General features: G+C 56.6%; 2 protein-coding genes across 11 annotated transcripts in view; both read right to left on the bottom strand.

Moving 5' to 3' along the window:
- The window catches only part of EIF2B3 (eukaryotic translation initiation factor 2B subunit gamma), a 107780-nt gene extending 102156 nt beyond the window's left edge, over positions 1-5624 (bottom strand). For 8 of the 10 annotated variants that reach the window (XR_014228396.1, XR_014228397.1, XR_014228398.1 and 5 more), the window contains exons 1-3: positions 5539-5624; positions 5164-5312; positions 2317-2456 (exon numbers count right to left, since the gene is read on the bottom strand). Coding sequence is in view for 4 of the 10 variants with exons in the window: in XM_082314259.1 (XP_082170385.1) it covers positions 2317-2456; positions 5164-5311 (288 nt within the window). In the remaining 6 variants the exon portion in view is untranslated. Of the gene's footprint in view, positions 1-1489; positions 1592-2316; positions 2457-5163; positions 5313-5538 lie in introns of those variants that run through there. The other 2 variants (XM_082314260.1, XM_082314256.1) reach the window with 2 other exon arrangements.
- Positions 5625-6289: 665 nt separating this feature from the next.
- Positions 6290-15050, bottom strand: LOC309591092 (E3 ubiquitin-protein ligase HECTD3-like). Its single transcript, XM_082312909.1, has 21 exons — positions 14711-15050; positions 14449-14609; positions 13792-13884; positions 13227-13362; positions 12733-12848; positions 12355-12468; positions 11182-11264; positions 10767-10932; positions 10106-10187; positions 9649-9831; positions 9504-9553; positions 9320-9384; positions 8940-9043; positions 8544-8663; positions 8326-8415; positions 8027-8233; positions 7641-7770; positions 7094-7168; positions 6741-6822; positions 6595-6666; positions 6290-6426 (listed from the first exon to the last, which is right to left on the bottom strand). Exons 1-21 carry the CDS (start codon positions 15038-15040, stop codon positions 6342-6344), a joined length of 2544 nt encoding a protein of 847 aa, XP_082169035.1. The 5' UTR covers positions 15041-15050; the 3' UTR covers positions 6290-6341.
- Between the last annotated feature and the right edge of the window lie 2721 nt (positions 15051-17771).

Here is a 17771-nt window from a genome sequence, read left to right as displayed (position 1 = left end):
TTGTTACTGTGAACCAAGACAGTCAGTCTTGCCTGCCCCCAAAAACGCCAGTACCAAACAGCGATAAAACAACAATGCAAACTACCTTCCCTCAGCCCTTACAGGCTTTGCACATGTGTAGTCTCATGCTACTACTGAATGCAATTCTGTATATCTAATCTTGACATCTAATCTTTAAAGTACCAAGCTTCATTAACCAAGGTGCAACACAGCAAAAAGGCCTGCAACTGCAGGCACAGCAAGCAGCAGTGCTGCGCTGCTGGAACTCCCTCAGTCCAACGCCAGATGAGGCAGAAAGTCATGAGATTTTTATGCTTTAGAGCGGTTCAACATTTACACGCATCTCAGGATTTGCGATCAGCCAGCCTTAGACATATTTCTTACAGTGCATTTATAATCTTGGCTTTACTCCGTGTCGCTTGCATTGCACACAGGCAAGTCGTCTATACTGTGCCATGTTACCTCGTTTTTATTGAGCATACTTGCTCTTCTGTCTGTGGGCAATTAACTCAATTTGCGACAAATAGAAGTTTCAGCAACCAGTTTAAACTCCTCATCAGACTTTTGGCATAGGTTGCAAAAAGTCTGCCAGCAAACTATGGCCACAAGCAGCTGTTGTTTTCACCGGGGCATTCTTCAGCGAGATTCCTTTCCTGCTACACTGTAGATGTACCCAACATACTGCAGCTTTTCAGCTACCTTTACTGTGTAGTTCTCTCACCTATATCACACAGGAGAGGGTATGGCCTGTAAGAGGTGTACTGGTGGTATGCATTTACTAGAGGAATGACTCCAAAATACACACTGCAGCAATCTGCTCAAGAACTTAGTATAGGCTTATTTCAAATAAGAGACCACTTTGTCCTCTCCGGCCAGACAAGCAAGACATGGAATAAAAAGGGCAGAAGCAATTGCTGCCTTTCGTACACAGCAGTTGACTGAAGAAAAGCTGTGTGTTTTTCAATACTACCTCACATCTTCTCTAAGCCTTTTTTTCTGAAAAATAAACAGAAGATCAACACTGCCGCCTCTGAAGACACAGTCTATTTTCTTACCCCCCCACGCTTTACTGTTGTCTCCCAGGCCTCCCCCTAAGCAAACTCGCCTGGATTACCAAAGAGAGGGACACCGAGACAGCCGAACCAATCGCTCTGATCAGGCAATAAAACCGTAAGGCCAGGGTCACAATTTGCAGTGCAGAGATATTTCCTTACTGCATGCACATATTTAAAAAATACTGCCAAACTGAGTTATGACAGACCACGATTCTCCACATGACAGAAACATGCAGTTAAGTTAAACTGATTTTGTTGATTTTACTTTTCCTCTTTATATCTTCTCTTCACTCTCTAAATTATTCTAGCCTGTGCATTAATGCCTTGCAGAATCTGTCTCATTGCGCCACTCATATTTGCCCAGAAAGTTTCATCTAGTCTCAACCAGAATCTCTCTCTTGGGAGTACACAGCTGTTATACTGCAGTTTATTACCTTCAAAAAGAGCCTGAAGACAAAAAGGCACCTCAGGACTTAAATGGTCCATTGATGTTCTGTTGCAAACTTTATTTAAACAGCCCGTTTGGCTAAGATGGCCTAAACAGACAGGGAATAAATTGGAAAGATTAAGTGTATGACAACGACAAAAACAAAATTCCATCCCAGATTGTGGCAAGAGCTCTGAGCAGCATTTCTGCCTTACATGGGAGTGTTTTAATTGTGCAGCTGGAAATTAAAATTCTACAAACTGGCATTTTTATTAGAACAGCAGCCCTTTATCACATTTGGGCACTGTTTATCAAAGAGCTTACCATATGACCAAGCCAGCAAAAGCATAGGAAAAGCAGAAAACTGAAGCACAGAGCAAGTCACTTGCCTAACGGTGCAGGCAAGCCTGTGGCAGGGTGAAGAACTGAACATAAGCTTCCTTACATATCAGCGTATTGCCTAAGCTAAGACGACAACGAACACTTGTGCAGAACTACTTCCCGAAGCACTATGCAGACAACAGCTGTCACAGACCATATAAAAAATTGTATGAATGAACAAATACAACCTTTTAATTAACCTGCCAGAAAGCTAACACTGACTAAGAAGCAGCCAACGCCCAGCCTGGATCTGCTCCAGCCCTCCTAGCTGTCATTTAGAGTCTTTGTTTGAGTTCCCCCATGAGGTGACCTTTACAAAATTCAGCTCTCCTGAAGATCAGGAAATTCAGTTACCCGCAGTATCATTACTTTGAACAGCTCTTAAAGCACAATGAAAAAAAAATTATTATAAACAAATGTCTTCCAGTCAAGTTCAGTAAAAGACAGTAATACCTTAATTTTCTGGTGAATATGCCTCAGTGAATCTGCTGTACCCATGTCCATGTTGTCACTGATGCACACAAAATCCAGCTTCATTTTTGTGTCCAAGTTTAACATCTTTTGGATTTCCTTCCTTGTAATCACAATGACCTCTAGGACAGAGGAAAGCAGGATGAGATCAAGCAAAAAAAAAAAACCAAAAAAAAACCAAAACCAAACATCACAAATAGGATACGCTCACTTTTTATTTACAAAGCCTGACAGAACTGTCAAAAGGCTTGAGTAACATAATTGGGTTCTCCAATGAACCAAGCTTTTGGCAATAGTAACTTTTGCAGAAGAGAATTAAACTCCGAATGAATATGAAAACAATCTCTCCTGCTTTGTGTGGGTGGAGGGTTGTTACTGAAAGGGACACATTCATGTGAGTGGCACAAGTATAGTAAGACAGAACAGAAACATCTTCTGTTATTAGTGAGTGCCTTCAAACCATATATCCTGAAACAGTCCAATGAGACCCTGCATTAACGTCACCAACACTTTAGAGCTTTGTCTTTTGCCCTCCCTGATCCTGTATAATTCTCTGTGGACAACACCACCAACCACAATAATACAATACAATCGTTAAACTATTTCCCAGCACCACCTTGGCAAGGGATTGAAGTAATACATGAGCAACAAACTCATTCCATCTATAAAAGAATAAAGGTAAATGCACATTTGAAGGATATTGACAGTGGCATGAAAGCGTATTTTCCAAAATGAAGAATGTGAGAACAGAAGCTCTGCAAAGACAAGACTGAGAAAACAAACCAGCAAGAAACCTTTTCTCCTGGCCTCAAGAACTGGAAGGAAAAGCAAGAGTCAAACCCTCAAATTAAAATATCCCACCCCCCAAAAAAACCCCAACATTGTAACATCATATTCCATATGGAATTTTAATAGGGAAGTATGGGAGATAGCATAGTCCTCAGCCTAGGAAGCTTCCGTGGCAAGATCAAAACACACTAAGAATAAATCCGTATCGTTCAAAACTGAACTCATCCTGAATCTGTTAACAGAAGAGAGGAAGGAACTGTAAACATAAGAATCGTGTGGCAGTTTGGTACCAGAGACACGGGAGGGCTCCCCTCCCACTCCCGTACCAGATGCCAACTTGGATTCAAAACAGGCTGAAGAACCTAGAGAAAGGGATTGAAAGCACACCTTGAATTGGGGAAAGAAGTAACCGATGGAGAAGGAATTGGTGTCAGGTGGAAGTTATAAGCCGACAGTTCAGCATAAATCTGGTGAGCTGGACAAAGGTCTCCTAATATTTATTAGGAGAGATGAAGCACTTGCATTTAGGACAGAAGGGACGCAGTGAATCAGACTCTGGAACACCTACTTACTAATATAAGCAAGTATGAGGAACTAAAGCCTCCTGTAATGCTTAGAATTATGAACCAGAGAGAAAATTCATGCCACTGGAGTATTAACACAGCTTGGTCAGGGGGCAGAAGCAAGAGAGGAGCAGGAAGGTGGCAGCTTGTTTACTGAAGCTGCTTGTACAACCCTGCATGTCCAAATTTTCGTAGGGGATAGATAAGCTGAAGAGCTATGTGTGAGAAAGGAGAAAGATCTGACCATAACACCACCTACTAGTGGTCAAGAGGAGCAAGTGGAAATGATTATTCCTGAATAGTTGTAGAGCCACACAGAGCACAAGACTGGTTACAGAAAAGCTTTTAGCTACCGATATATCCATGTCACTGGATAAAAGTATGATCCTAGCAAAAAAAGAGACAGAACAGCCAAAGAAAGTGGACATTCAGAAAGCAGACTCAACAAACAATAGACAAAAAGCAATCCCAAGGGAAAAAAGTTCTTAAGGATTTCTTAATGAAACAAAATCAAGACAAAGTCTTAAGTTTGTTCTTTCTTTTGTTCCTTCACACTGAAACTGTAAGAGGCTGACATGGATAGCCATGAGCTGATCTTTACATCTTCACAGACAAAAGAAGCAGCCAGGAAAACCGCCACATTCTTGGGATGGAGTACAGAATAATCACACAGTCACGCAGGAGAAGCAAAAACAGAAAAGCAGAAATGTAAAAGAAAATTACAAACATGAAAAAACAGAGCAATGAAAGGTGTGAGGAAGACATTTTATAAGTAGCAGGGGGAACACCACAGAAAGATTTGGTCCACCACTCAAAAAGTAAACAAAAACCTAAACCCAGAAAATACTAAAGAACCTCACTATGTACGAAATACCTTTTAGCCCTCCCATGAAACAAGGCCCACAGATGAGCATTCCAAGCCTGCCACTTCCCCCTGCCCAGTTCTGTCCAAAACCTAGCACTTGGCTCCGTGCTGCAACAACAAGGACTAAATGCCTCAGACAGAACAAGTAACCCTGAACTTCAGGCCAGACTGAAACAACAAACCAAATAATATCCCACGAGAGCTGACACACTTCTCATGCCACTCTCGTTAATGATTCAGAGAAAGAAACGAGTGAGAGACTCCCAGTTAACAACACTGGGAAAAACACCAACATTGGGAAGAGCACATATATGGGAAAAGCCTTCGTGAGGGGAGAAGAGGGAGAAAACGGCGCAAGCACAGGAGGTGCAGCCTACAGTTAAGGAAAGGACTTGACATGGGCCAATAGCAGAGCTCCGATGCAGAAAAGAAAGCTCCTGCTAAAGCACCTATCCCGATCAAGAGAACACCTATGATAAGACGTTAGAACAACGAGGGAACACACACACACATGACACAAACAGGAGTGGCAGAGGTGGCCGCGGGAAGCCTGAAGAGGCCAGGGTAAGCACGTCGTCTCCACCCCCACCTCAAGCCACCGTCGTGCCTCACCTTCGAAGCCGGCGCGCTCCAGGAGGTTCAGCGGGTACCAGAGCAGGGGCCGGTTGCCCACCGGCAGCAGCGGCTTCGGGATGCTGGAGGTCAGGTCCGTCATACGGGAACCGCCCCCCGCCGCCATCACCACGGCCTGGAACTCCATGCTGCAGAGAGAGCACAGGGGCAAGGCCTCACTCAACCACGGCAGAACCGGGCAGGCCCGGGCCGGGCCAGGCCGAGCCCAGCCGGGCCGGGCTAAGACCGGTTCGCTTCAGCCTGGCCCAACTTTAGCCGCCAGCGCTTCTCAAAGGCGTGAGTCGGCTCCCCGCGTCCCCCGCGCCCCTCCCAGCCCCCGCGGAGGCGCCGGGCCTCCCCGCGCCTCGCCGTTACCTGCGCTCTGGCGGCCGCCGGCTCCCAGCGCCTCACTGACAGGACAGGAATGGCGGCGCCGGCGCCCACTGCGCATGCGCGCGGAGAGCCGAGCGTGTCAACCGCGGACAGCGGCGGTAGAGCGCCGATAGGCTCGATCCCCTGCCTCGCCTTGCTGCGATCGGCTCCTCCCGGCCAGGGCAGCCAGAAGAACACCGAGGGGAGGATCCCAGGCTGCGGAGCGCCGAGTCATGGATCCCTGCCCGGCTGCGGGAGGGGGCTCAGCGCCCCCAGGCGGCCGGAGGTGGGGCTGCGGGCGGGTGCGGGGGGCAGGTTGCAGGGTGCGGTTTGCAGGGTGCGTGGCAGGGGGGCAGTTTGCAGGGGGCATTGGGGGGCAATTTGCAGGGGGCATGGCAGGAAGGCAGTTTTTAGGGGGCATTGGGGGGCAGGTTGCAGGGTGCATGGCGGGGGGGCAGTTTGCAGGGGGCATTGGGGGCACTTTGCAGGGTGCACGGCAGGTGGGGCAGTTTGTGGCCGCACTCCCCACGCATACCGTGTCCAGGGAGGGGACAGGACCCACAGCCCCCGCATGCACGCCCTGCTCTCCACCCTACAGCACCCCGTGCCAGCGCAGCACCCAGCAGACAGTGCCATGCTGGCCCCCCGAGTTGTAGCACTGGCCAAATACGCTCCAGTCCCAGCCCTCGAGAAGCACGGACACAAACAGGACCTGGGGCAGGATGGCAGGATCCAGCCCTGCAGTTTTATTGAACCCGGTGTCGCTGGGGTGGGCAGCTCCCATGGCATGGGGCGCCTGGAGGGCCTCATTCATCCCAGGTGTTCCTGTCGGTGTCGATGGACATGCAGTTGTACACGGCATACCGCAGCAGATCCTCACAGGCCTTGGCCCTGGAGCGGGGAACGCTGGGTCACGGCCCTGATGGGCACTGAGAGTGCCACGCTTCCCTCCCCATACCCGCCCAGAGGTCCCCTGGGCCAGGACCTGGGGAGCGTGGGAGAGGACCCCAATACCAGCCCCAGGGAGGGGGGAACATCCCTGTCCCCAGCTCAACTCACGAGGAATAGTTGGGCAAGTAGAAGGTGCAGGAGCACGTGGAGGCCTGTGGCATCATGTCCAATGCGTTCAAGCTTGGGAGAAAGCAAAGAGTCAGACCCCGGCACGGCGCAGCAACCCCGGCACAGCACAGGACGGACAGACTCACTCTGTTGTTTCAGGGTAGACAGTGATCTGAACCGGGAGGCGGCTCCGGCCAGTGACGAACTTGAGGAAGTGGCTGAGATCCTCTGAGGAGAAGGACAGGGCTCAGGTCTCAGGGACTGGACCATCCCAGTCACTGCCATCGCAGCGGGGTCTGCCCTTGCAGAAGCATCCCGGGAGCGCAGGGCAGAACTAAGGGATGCTCTCAGCATCCCAGGAAGGGCCAGGTGGGACGACCCCAGCCAAATCCCAGGAAAGCACCTGGTGAGCATCCCTGGGGCGCAGGGCAGTGGGTACTCCGTCCCCTGGCCCACCCCACTGCACATGAAGAGCAGGGAAAGGCTTGGGGTCGCTCACCGCTGGTGAAGTTGTTGAGCGCCTCCAAGAAGTTCTGGATACGGATGTCGTCGGAGGAAAAGTCCTCAAACGTGACTGCAATGAGGAACAGGGAACAGCTTCATTAGAAACTCCCAGTAAAGCAAATTAACATGGGACATGTCCATCCCACCCTTCTGCAAGAGCCCAGAGTGGAGGCAGGGGAGGAGGAGACCCTCCGCTCTCTGTGAGTCCCGGCAAGCCCCTTGCACCCTGAGCGGGGCTGGCACCCTGCACAAAGGCAGGTGGAGAAATAGGGGTCCCAGTTTGCAGGATGGCCATTTGCCTCTGCTCACAGTTGCCGAGGACCAGAGGGACCAGAGTGTGGACCGGTGGGGTTTGCAGCTAAACCTGAAGCATCCCAGCCCTATCCAGGATCCCTCTGGCTCATCCTCCCCCAGGCTCCCTGACACCTCACGACCAGGGACTCAGCACGGGGCAGGATGCGTGCGCAGGATGAGGATCATCAAGGGGAGCCCCTGCTCACGTGGGGGGTTGGGAGCAGCTTTGGGCTGGCCCTGGCACTTACTGAACCTCCGCAGTTCGGCCACTGTGATCTCGGGGTCCCCGCAGACCTTCTTCTCCAGCTGCTGCCAGGTGAGCAGGTCCAGCACAGGCTGGGGCACCACGCGGAGCAGGCCAGCACGCATGGCTTCAATCTGGGGGAGGCACAGGAGGGGTCCCACATCACTGCAACGGGGCTGAGCCCAGGGCAGCCAGCCACGGCACTGGGGGCAGGGACTGCAGGACCCCCAAGGGGATCCCCGGGGCTCATGGACATCCTGGGCATGGGATGCACGGGGGAACGGCCCAGCTGGAGCTGGTTTTGGGGACACGTTTTCACAGCCACCAACCCCACAGGTACCAGGAGGGCTTGCCACAGGGGCAGGGTCCCCTTAGAGACACTCCAGTCACCTGCTCCTTGCTCTCCTCCAGCCGAGCCTTCTGCACCAGGCGGATGAACTCCTTGCGGTCCTCGTAGCGCACCACGGTGCTGCTGCCATTGGGGATCAACTCCACCATGCGCTGGTCGCTCTGCACCACCGTGTAGGTCAGCTCTCTGCCAAACATGAACTCGAAGGCTTCCCTGTCCACTCCCTCCAGCACCTCCAGCAGCTTCACCTGCAACCCCAATGGGCAAAAGCCATCACGGCAGAGCCGGAGCAGCCACGGGAGCGCACAGCACTGCCCTGCCAGCCCCTGGCCCTGCTCACCAGCTCTGAGTCCACGGCAGCGAAGTCCTTGCTCCAGCTGACCTCCTCCCCTGCCAGCTGCTTCCACACCAGTGCCGGCAGAGACAGCATCTGCCAGAGGGAGCAGAGATGCAAGTCCTCTCCATGTCCCTCCTTCAGCCGAGGGCAGCCCCTCTGCCTGAGACACGGTGGCCCCTTCCAAGCTCCCTCGCCAGCCGGGGAGGCTCTGCTGTGCTCACCAGAAACTCCTTGCTCCTCAGGGCTGCTCCCATCAGCTGCCCGATCCACTCGTACTTGGGGAAGTCTTTGCAGGAGGGGTTGGGGACATACATGTCCCTGGTGTCGCTGCTGCTGTTACCCTGCAGGAGAGAGGCTTGGGACCCATGGACACAGATATGACCAGCCCAGCATGGTCCCTCCTGCAGCCTCCATCACTCCTCCACCCCTCTCCTGCCCTTTACACCCCTCCAGGAGATCTCCACCACCTGGCTACAAGCACAGCACTCCCCCGGCCAAGAGCCCTGCAAGCATTAAGACAGGACTAACACCCCAAAATATTGCAACTGAGGGACAAGCTCCCAGGGTCTGCTGGATTTCCCCCAGGGCCAGGACAGGTGGACAGCGCAGTGTCAAACCTGGTTGGAGGTGCGCACGAAGAAGGGCAGGGGCACGGGGACATCGCCCGAGCTGGGACACAGCTCCTCTGACACGTCTGACAGGCTATCCCGAAACCCGCCACCTGCAATGGGGGCAGAGGCTGGCTAGTGCCTGACACACCGGGGCCAGACGCTGAGCCGCAGGATCTGGCCAAGCCACCCCGATCTCTGTGGGGCAGGAGCAGCACTGGGGGCCTAGGGGAGATGCAGGGACCACCCCACGTGTGCAGAGTTGGGCTGCCTCCTGCAGAGCAGCCGGGAAAGTGTGGGCACCCCACCGCAGTGGGTGAGCCACCGAGCTGCCCCCCAGCACGAGAAAGCCCAGGAGAGAGCCGCAGGTGGGAGGGGAGCACTCTCACCGTTGTCGACGATGCCCTCGGTGATGAAATCGCACTCCCACCACTGGCTGTAGGTCAGGGGCCACCTGCGGGGAAGCAACAGCCCCATGCAACCCCCTCCTCCGAGAGAGCCAGCAGCACCCGGCATCCCCCTGCACCCCGCTCTGGGGAGGTGACACCCCACAAATGCGACATGAAGACCTACCTGTAGTCCAGGGGCTGATTGTTCTTGGAAGATCTGAGGCCTTCATACAGCTGGAGAGGAGCAGAGCAGAAAGGGGATGAGATGCAGCTGGGGCAAGCGATGCTGCATTGGTAGGTACCTGGCGTGGGGCACGGCATTGCCGTACCTGGGTGAAGACAGTGTTCCTGCAGCTGGGGTCCAGCGCGGGGTTGGCACGGTGCTCCCGGGCCAGGTGCCGGTTGATGTATAGCTTTGGCAGGGTGTGAGGCTGAGTGCTCTCCGAGGACCGGAGACAGTGGGCGATGAGGGCTGCGCCCTGCTTGGACAGCAGCAGGAATGGCTTCATGCTCTAGCAGGGGATGAGCAGGGACGGTTAGAGGCCTGATCCTGCTGCTCTGTGCTCTCTTTCCCCCTCCCCAAGCACAGCCCCCGATGTCACAGGGGATGCTCAGCTCCCCCATCCCTCTGGCAATGCCCAGCATGGCAGCTCTCAGCATGAGCCCTGGGCTGGTCTGTCCCCATCGGATCAAGGGGGACATGCCACAGTCCCCGGGGAAACCAGCCGAGCCCGTGATGAGATGCTCCTACCAGCACCATCCCCAGGGAGCCCAGCAAACGCTTACCCTGAGTGCATTGAAAGTGCCGATGCTGTCCTCGGAGAGGGGGATCAGGTAATGCAGGACACTGTCCAGGAGCTGGACGAACCTGGAGACCGGAGAGGAGCAGCATGAGGATGTGAGGGGGTTGGCAGACATGTGGAGCCCAATACACCCACGGTGTTTCACCGCAGACAGCCCCAGGCACACACCAAGCCTGGCCACCACGCTCCCTGCACGTGGGTCTCCTCCAGCTCATGGAGGGACCCTGGCACACCAATGGGAGCACCCAACCAGCACCCCCTAGCCAAGTGCTTTATTTTGTACCCCCCAAGAAAAAGCTGCAAATGAGGGCAGCCCAGCCCACAGCACAGCGCTGCAGCTGACTCGCTGCAGAGGGTCTCTCTGTGGGGCCAGTGCTGACCCCAGCCTGGGGCTGCCCTGCAGGCAGTGGGGTGGGAGACTCCACACTGCAGGTTCCCCTTGCCCTCTGCTGGCACCGTGCTCCCCAGGCACTGGAAGCAGCTGCCTTCGGATGGGGAGCAGCAAGCCAAAGTCCCTGCTGCACATGGGAAAGGAGCTGGCAGACTTCAAGCAAGACACGTGCAACCTCCTGCTGGAGGCTAGGGCACGGCCCTTCTTCGGGGTCCAGGCTCGCTGCGGGGACGGTGCCGTCCTGGTGCCATACCTCTGAATGAGCACGGCCCGTCGGTACAGCACGTCAGCGTCCACCCCTTCCAGGAGAGGGTAGCGCACCAGCCGGGCTGGCTGGAACATGTCGGCGTTGAGGATCAGGTCCCACTCCCAGAAGGACTTGATCTTAATCCCTCGCAGGCGGACGTTGCACCCTTGGTCTGCCAAGAAAGGACAGTGACGCTGCATGTGAGGCTGCAGCTGTGCGGCCAGCATGGCTTGGATGCTGCAACTGGGGGCAAAGAGCCCCCAGTGCCTGCGGCATCCCAAATAAAGCTCATTCCCTAGCTTTTCCTCCAAAGGACCCAAAAAAGCAGCCGGCATGGCAGGAAGAGTCGCAGGTGCCGGGACCAGCTGCAGGTTTAGGACTGGGCTGCACTGGCAGCCCCAGTCCGGCAGCGCAGGCTCACCCCGGCACTCCAGGATGCGGATCTCCAGCACTGGCAGGTGGGTCTTCATGTTGCGGAGGATGCAGACGTCCTGGAAGCTGTTCCTGCACACAGCACGGAGGGAGATGGCAGAGCTGCAAGGCACAGACACCGGCAAGGCGGCAGGCAAGGCATGGGCCATTCTGGCTCCCCAGCCAAGGACGCACCGCTACCCATGGCAAAAGCCCCCCTGCCCCACTGGGGCTGTGGCAGGAGGGGACCAAGTGGAGAGAAGAGGCTGTCAGAGGTACAGAGACATCCTGAAGAAGACGGAAGCCACATCCAAAGAGCCAGAAAAGAGCATAAATTGAAAGCAGAACAGAGAAGTGATGGCTGAGAGCACGTCACTGTTCCCAGAGGGTCCCGGCGCATCTCACGTCAGCACAACCATACGTAAAGCCGAGCTGGTCACATGAGGGTGACGTGTTTTGAAGGAAACAGATTTGCGGAGATGAGCAATTTGGTAAGTGATTCACTTGTATTTCCAAAGCCTTTGGCACGGTCTCATCAAAGACGTAAAGGCGCATGGGGAAAAACCACTGTGACTGCCCAGATACAGAGAGGAGCTGGCTCCTGCCACCAGGGAAGAGACCTCAGCAGTCTCATGGATGCTTCTTCAAGGACAAATCTCACTGCTCAGCCATAAAAAAAGGCAAACAGGCAAGTTCTGGGGAAGGAGGAGGAGATCTTCACACCCCCGTGTAAATCCCTGCCTGCCTCGAGAAGGGTGCTGCAGAGCCAGAGCAAAGAGGGAGAAGTGAAGCACCCTAGGACTTCTTGGCTACAGCATGGCAGAGACGCTCAGAAAGGAGACGGCAGTGGCACGTGTGTCCCCCGAGGCGAGGAGCAGGAGGAGGAGGAAAGACCCCCAAAGTCACCAAGCAGGAGGAAGCACACTGGAGCCCAGCTGCCACAGCACGGATGAGGAGCAGGAGTAGAGATGAAGGTGCTTGGCTGGCACGTGGAGGCGGGGGGCCACCACGCTTGCGGGGACAGACGTAACCTGCATCCAGGGACCCGCAGAGAGCCATTGTCACCGCTGGGTCACTCAGGACTGACCCCAGCAGCCCTTTTCTTAGCGTCTGCCGGGGATGCAGAGACAGCTTGGGTGTTTGGCACAAGCTGGACCCAGGCTGCTCCTTGCTCGTTACTCACTCGCTAATAAGGACGGTTCTCAGGTGCTGAAGCCTGTTCGGTGCCCCGCCATACACAGCCACCCGCCTGGGTATGTAGGAGCTGACCTGCCCATCCAGCATCAGCCACAGCTTCCTGGGGACGAGAAGAGCAATGGGCAGTGTTGTCCTCCCCTCCCGAGCTGTCTGGACATGGAGATGCTCCTGGAGATGTCCCAGGGCTGGGGGCAAGATTATGTCCTCCTGGGGTGCATCTGGCAGCAGCTGCCCCCCCTTTTGACCCCGAGCCCCCGGCTGCAGCCCAGGGAAAGCTGCTTTCAAGAGGAAGATGGTGTTTTGCCCCACACCCTGCCCATCCCTGGCACAGTTAGGAGCAGCCGGGGACACCCAGAGGTCTCACTTGACAATGGTGCCTTTCTTCATGTTGAGCCGCACCCAGTGCTGCCCCAGAGGCCCGTTGCTCTCCCAGAAGGTGAATGTCTGGTTGTCAGTCAGATGGGCTGCGCCGTAGTCCTCCTGCAAGAGTGCAGCAAGCAGAGGGAGGGAGCTGAGCACCCTTGGGCACACCATGGCCACCCCCAGGACAGGTCCTGTGGGGCCAGAGGAGTTCAGGACCAGTCCAGCCCCTCAGTTCACTGGGCTGCAGGTGGATGGTGGCTCCTGCACAGAGCAAGCTGGGCATGGCCATGGGCCCCTCACAGCACCCCAGAGACACAATGGGGTTTTGCTCCAGATGACCAACTCCTCATAGCTTCCCTAGAGCAGCAAAACCCCACCACCATCCCCTGCCCCTCGCGGAGGGGACAGCCACCGCCGGCCACTCCTCCCTGCAGCTGCGGCGATGCTTGTGTGTCTCATGCTGATTTTGGGCCACAGAGGAACCCTGCTACACACCATCTGTGAGGAGACCTCGACGCTGCTGAGGTGCTCCTTGGTGCAGTCCCCGCACTGCAGCTCCCTCTCGCTGTGATCGTACAGGAAGCGCCCCAGCTCCATGTCGTGCTCATAGCTCCAGCCCGGGGGCACGGACCTGCAGGGGGGGCTCCGTGTTAACGTGACAGGGAGACCAGGCTGCGCCCCAAACCTGCCCACCAGCATTGTGCAGGTGCCACAGCTCGGATCAGCCGCAGCATCTTATGGTCACTGCATCAGGATGGTGCCGGGCAGCTGTCCCTGCCGCAGGCAGATGGCACGGCTGTATCTCATCACCACCACAACAGGTGTTTATTGCCACCCCAGCCCAGTGGGAATAGCATCACGTGGTTGCTCCAATGCTCCACAGAGCAAAGGCCATCTTCATTTGAACAGTGTCGAACGGTACCAATGTAAAAGATATCTCATGGCACCCATCCTCCCCACTCCCGACCCTGAAGCCAGTCCTGGCCCCACAGGCATGTCCAGTGCCCAGCCAGCTGCCCCTCGGGGTGCTGCAGTACCGCTCTAGGAGATGCACTCATACCGAAACTTCTCCACCGCAGCTTCATCCTGCTCTAAGAGTCTGGGCTTCTCTCCCAGGCGCATGGAGTACGTCAGGTCCACCACTTGTTCCCAGCTGGAGAAGCACCAGCAGAGGAGTCACACAAGGGAAAAGATGTGTCAGTGCTCAGCGTGCCCAAGCATTACTGCTTTAGCCTGGAGTGGAGGCAGCAGTGGTGGGGGACCAGTGATGGCAACCCAGGGGCTGCAGGAACAGCTGCGGGAGGGATGAGAGTGTCCCTGCACCCAGGTGCAGGCTGGGGCAGAGCGGGAGAATCCCGCCCTGCACGTGGCCTTCTGTCATGAAAATCAAATAGGAGCTCTCTCATCACTGCATGACCTCTGCGACATCGCTCAGCCCAAAGCCGAGTGCCTCAGAAACCCCCTGGCATAATCTTTATCCTGCGCAGGTGCTGCCACAAGCAAACAGGGTTAGCCTACGAGGGGGCACCCTCCTGCCCGCAGGCGGCTCGGCAGGGACGTGTCCCACCCGCGCTGGAGGGAGCGAGGGGGGCTGCGCTGGACGTGCCCGGGGGGTTTGGGATGGTTGGGTCGCACGTCCTCTGTGGGCACCGGCCACCCGCGCCTCCAGCGCCCGCAGCCCGGTCCCTATCCGGGGTGCAGCCGGCTGGGGCCATACCTGACCGCGGGTTTATAATCAACCCCGAGCGTCTGGTGCTGCCACTGGATCTTCTCCGCGGACTCAACCGGCACCAACTTATCTCCTCCCTCTCCAAACCTCCGCGCCAGGAGCCAGCCCTCGGCCAGGTCGTGCCTGCTCGCGTACTCCTCCAGCTGCTCCTGAAAGCAGGTCCCGCCTTGTCGCCGCGCTCGGGGCCCGACCCCCCCCCGCCCCCGGGGCCGTTCCCGGCTGCACGGCGTGGGCCGCGTCCCGCCGTTACCTTGCTGAGCTTGACCCAGAGCCCGGCGCCGTTGCAGTACTCCTCGCCGGTGGCGCGGAGGCAGCCGCCTTTCCGCACCTCGATGGTGGCCCGGGCCGCCCGCTTGCCGCCCCGCGCCGGCCCCGGGCTGTCCCAGACGCTGAGCAGGCTGCGGGCGGCGGCGGCGGCGGCGGCGGCGGCGGGGTCCTTGCAGATCTTGTACTGCACCTCCCGCGGCACGTAGCAGAGCGCGGCGGGCAGCGCCTGGGCGCGGCGGAAGCACTCGCTGCACTGCAGCAGGAACCGCAGCCGGCCCAGCACCTGGTGCGGCGCTTCCCCGCCCGCACGCATCGCGTACCGGCTACCGGGCTCCCTGCACCGCACCGCGCCGCCGGCTCCGCCGTGCCCCGGGTTGTCCCGCTGCTGCGCCCCGGCGGTGCCGCCGCGCCCGCCTCCGCCTCCGGTCGCGCCCGGCCCGGCGCGGCCCGGCCCCCCGGGGCAGCGCTATCTGCCGGGCTGCCGCCTCCTCCCGGGGCGGGCGCCGCTCCGCCCGTGCCCCCGCCACGCCCCAGCCCTTCGGGGGCCGCAGTCCCCCCGCTCCCCAGCGGGGTGCGGCGCCCCCGTCACCCCAGCTTCGTCCACCCCGGTGCCTCGGTCCCCGGCAGGAGCTGACTCGGGTCACCCGCACCCCCTCGCCCCGTGGCTTAAGGACTCCGCTCCCTCCTGGCCCCCAGCGTCCCTGCCGCTGCCTGCATCCCTGCAAACGGAGAGGGGTCAGGCCACAGGGCTGCATCTCCGGCATGGATAGGGAAAAGAGGGGAGCGGGCATCCTGCTGTGGGGAGAGCCGGCTCCTGGCTGGCTGGGGGGCAGATTCCTGCCCCGGGCAGGCTTGCAGCAGCTGGGGAGGCTCCAGGCACCCGCTGGGGAGGATGATGGGTTTCCCTGGCCAGAAGCAGCTTTATCCCAGCCAGCAGTGGCATCCTGGCAGCCGGAACGAGGCCGTGACGCCCAGCAGCACCCAACCACCCCAGAACACTGGCAGTGTGTCACCCCACGTCATGCCTGCCTGTCACATACCACAGCGAGGCGGTGGCAGAGAGCAATTCAGCTCCACCCCACGCTACCTGAATTTCTCCAGGCTGGGCACAAAGAGGCATCAGGAAACAACCGGGCTGGCAGAGCTCAAAGGTCACCGGCCTTGCCAGGAGCAAAGTGCCCTGAACCACAGTGCGAGAGAAATGCAAACTTCTGCCTTGCTCCTACCTGCGGCCACCGCAGCCAGGAGCGTGCCGTGCCCTCCCTCCGCAGCCATGTCACCCTATAAAACGGGTTGCAGAGCTGCTGCAAAGGGTTGAGCCAGTTAATACCACCTCCCTGATGCCACTTTGCGTGCAAAGGGTATCACGGGGCCAATTTCTGCTTCACCTCCAGTTGCCTCTCATGACACCAGTCCCCATCGCTGTTTAACCCAACAGGAGGACGCAGGAGCCCCAGCCAGACCAGACAAACCATCAGGAAGGCCAGGAGCAGTTAGTTCGTCCGCTTTATTTTAGATCCTACATGAGGTAGGAACAGACAGATCCTGTCAAACTATTTATAGCTTGTCATACTCCAGGGTATTAGTGGAATAACAAGAACAGCTAGACTACACGTGCGTTATTAATCACCTGAAGCTATTCTATGACAATTCAGCAAGCTGAAGTCAGGAAGAAGCGAGTGGTTACACGGAGCCGTCACGGCATCAGTCCCTCCCCCAGCTTGTCCCACCCCGTAAAGCTGCGGCTCTGGCAGACACAGGTGCCTCCTCTTCTCAGCAGCAGACAGGCACCAGCACCTTCCTCAGGACGGCACTGGCTCAAAAATCAATCACGACCAACTTGAGACTGGGTGGGGAACGCGCAGCCTGGTTGCAGGTGCCCAGGAGGGCTCCCTCGCCCCGGGCCACGTGCAGCAGGAGTCCAGGGCAAGGGCACTTGACTTGTGTCTTATCAAATATGGTAGGAGACAGCTCCTATCTGCAGCTTTAGAGATCAGAGGAGAAGGAACGTGACCCAGTGCTGAAATAACACCTACTTTGGGCCCCTGAGATTGGACAGAGCTGAGCCAGGCTGACCTTTTCCACAACTTGCTGGGCTGTCACAGGAGAAATTAATTTTGTGATTGGCTTTAAAAAAAACAGATGAGACAGAGGACCACATGGAGGAGATCCAGGTGGGTTACCGGCTCCCCCTTCCCAGCTCACCTTTGCACAGCGAACTCAACAGCATGATCTGTTGGTTATCTTGGCATCCTTGCCCAGCAGCCACGTTTGTCCAGACCCTCTGACCATGCACTAAATGATCTCAGCTGAGACCTCGCTGCAGCAATGGGCTCTTCCTGCACCTGGAAGGGCTTTCACAGGTCTCTACACCCCAGTATAACACCGCAGCAGTGGCTGCTGCCATTCTCCAACACGTATATGGCCATAACACAAAATGAACAGTAAGACCATGGCATATATGGTAAACCAATGTTTTTCTCAATATGCTTGTAAGGGTTAAACCCAGATCATCCTGGATGAGCTCCCAACTGCAGCCTTCCTGCTAGGGCCAGGGTCCTGTTACTGCCAAGTATTTTTTAAATAGAAATCCCCATCACCAGCTAGATCCTTTCCCCAGAGTTCCAGTTCTCACACCAGAGCTCCGGCAAGCCCTCGGGCAGCACTCTTTTCTCAGTGGCAGGAAATAAACCCAAGGGTGTGAGAGGTCAGGGGCTAAAAGACCTTGCTGCAAGGAAGAGTACAGAAATGTGGGAAATGTGGGAAAAGCTGGAGTCCATAACTCCACAGTCATCAAGTCCTTCAGGTGAGGGAGGACCTAGACCTGAAGCTAGCAGGGCGAGACTGGAAGTTAGACCAGATTGCCCAGGGCTGTAAGACAAGTCTTGAGCATCTCCAAGGATGGAGATGCCACAATGCTTCCAGGGAAGGATCCCACCGCTTCAGCCAGGCTCTGCTCCCAGCATTGCTCTGCACAGCAGCTCTCCCCTCATCACAGAGGGCTGGGACTGTGTACATGGACAATGAGAGGGAATAGATCTGTC

The sequence above is a fragment of the Platalea leucorodia genome (genome assembly GCF_965183815.1).
Source record: "Platalea leucorodia genome assembly, chromosome: 5".
NCBI lineage: Eukaryota > Metazoa > Chordata > Aves > Pelecaniformes > Threskiornithidae > Platalea > Platalea leucorodia.
The sequence above is the reverse complement of the archived record's forward strand: the minus strand, read 5'-3'. Positions and strand labels throughout refer to the sequence as shown.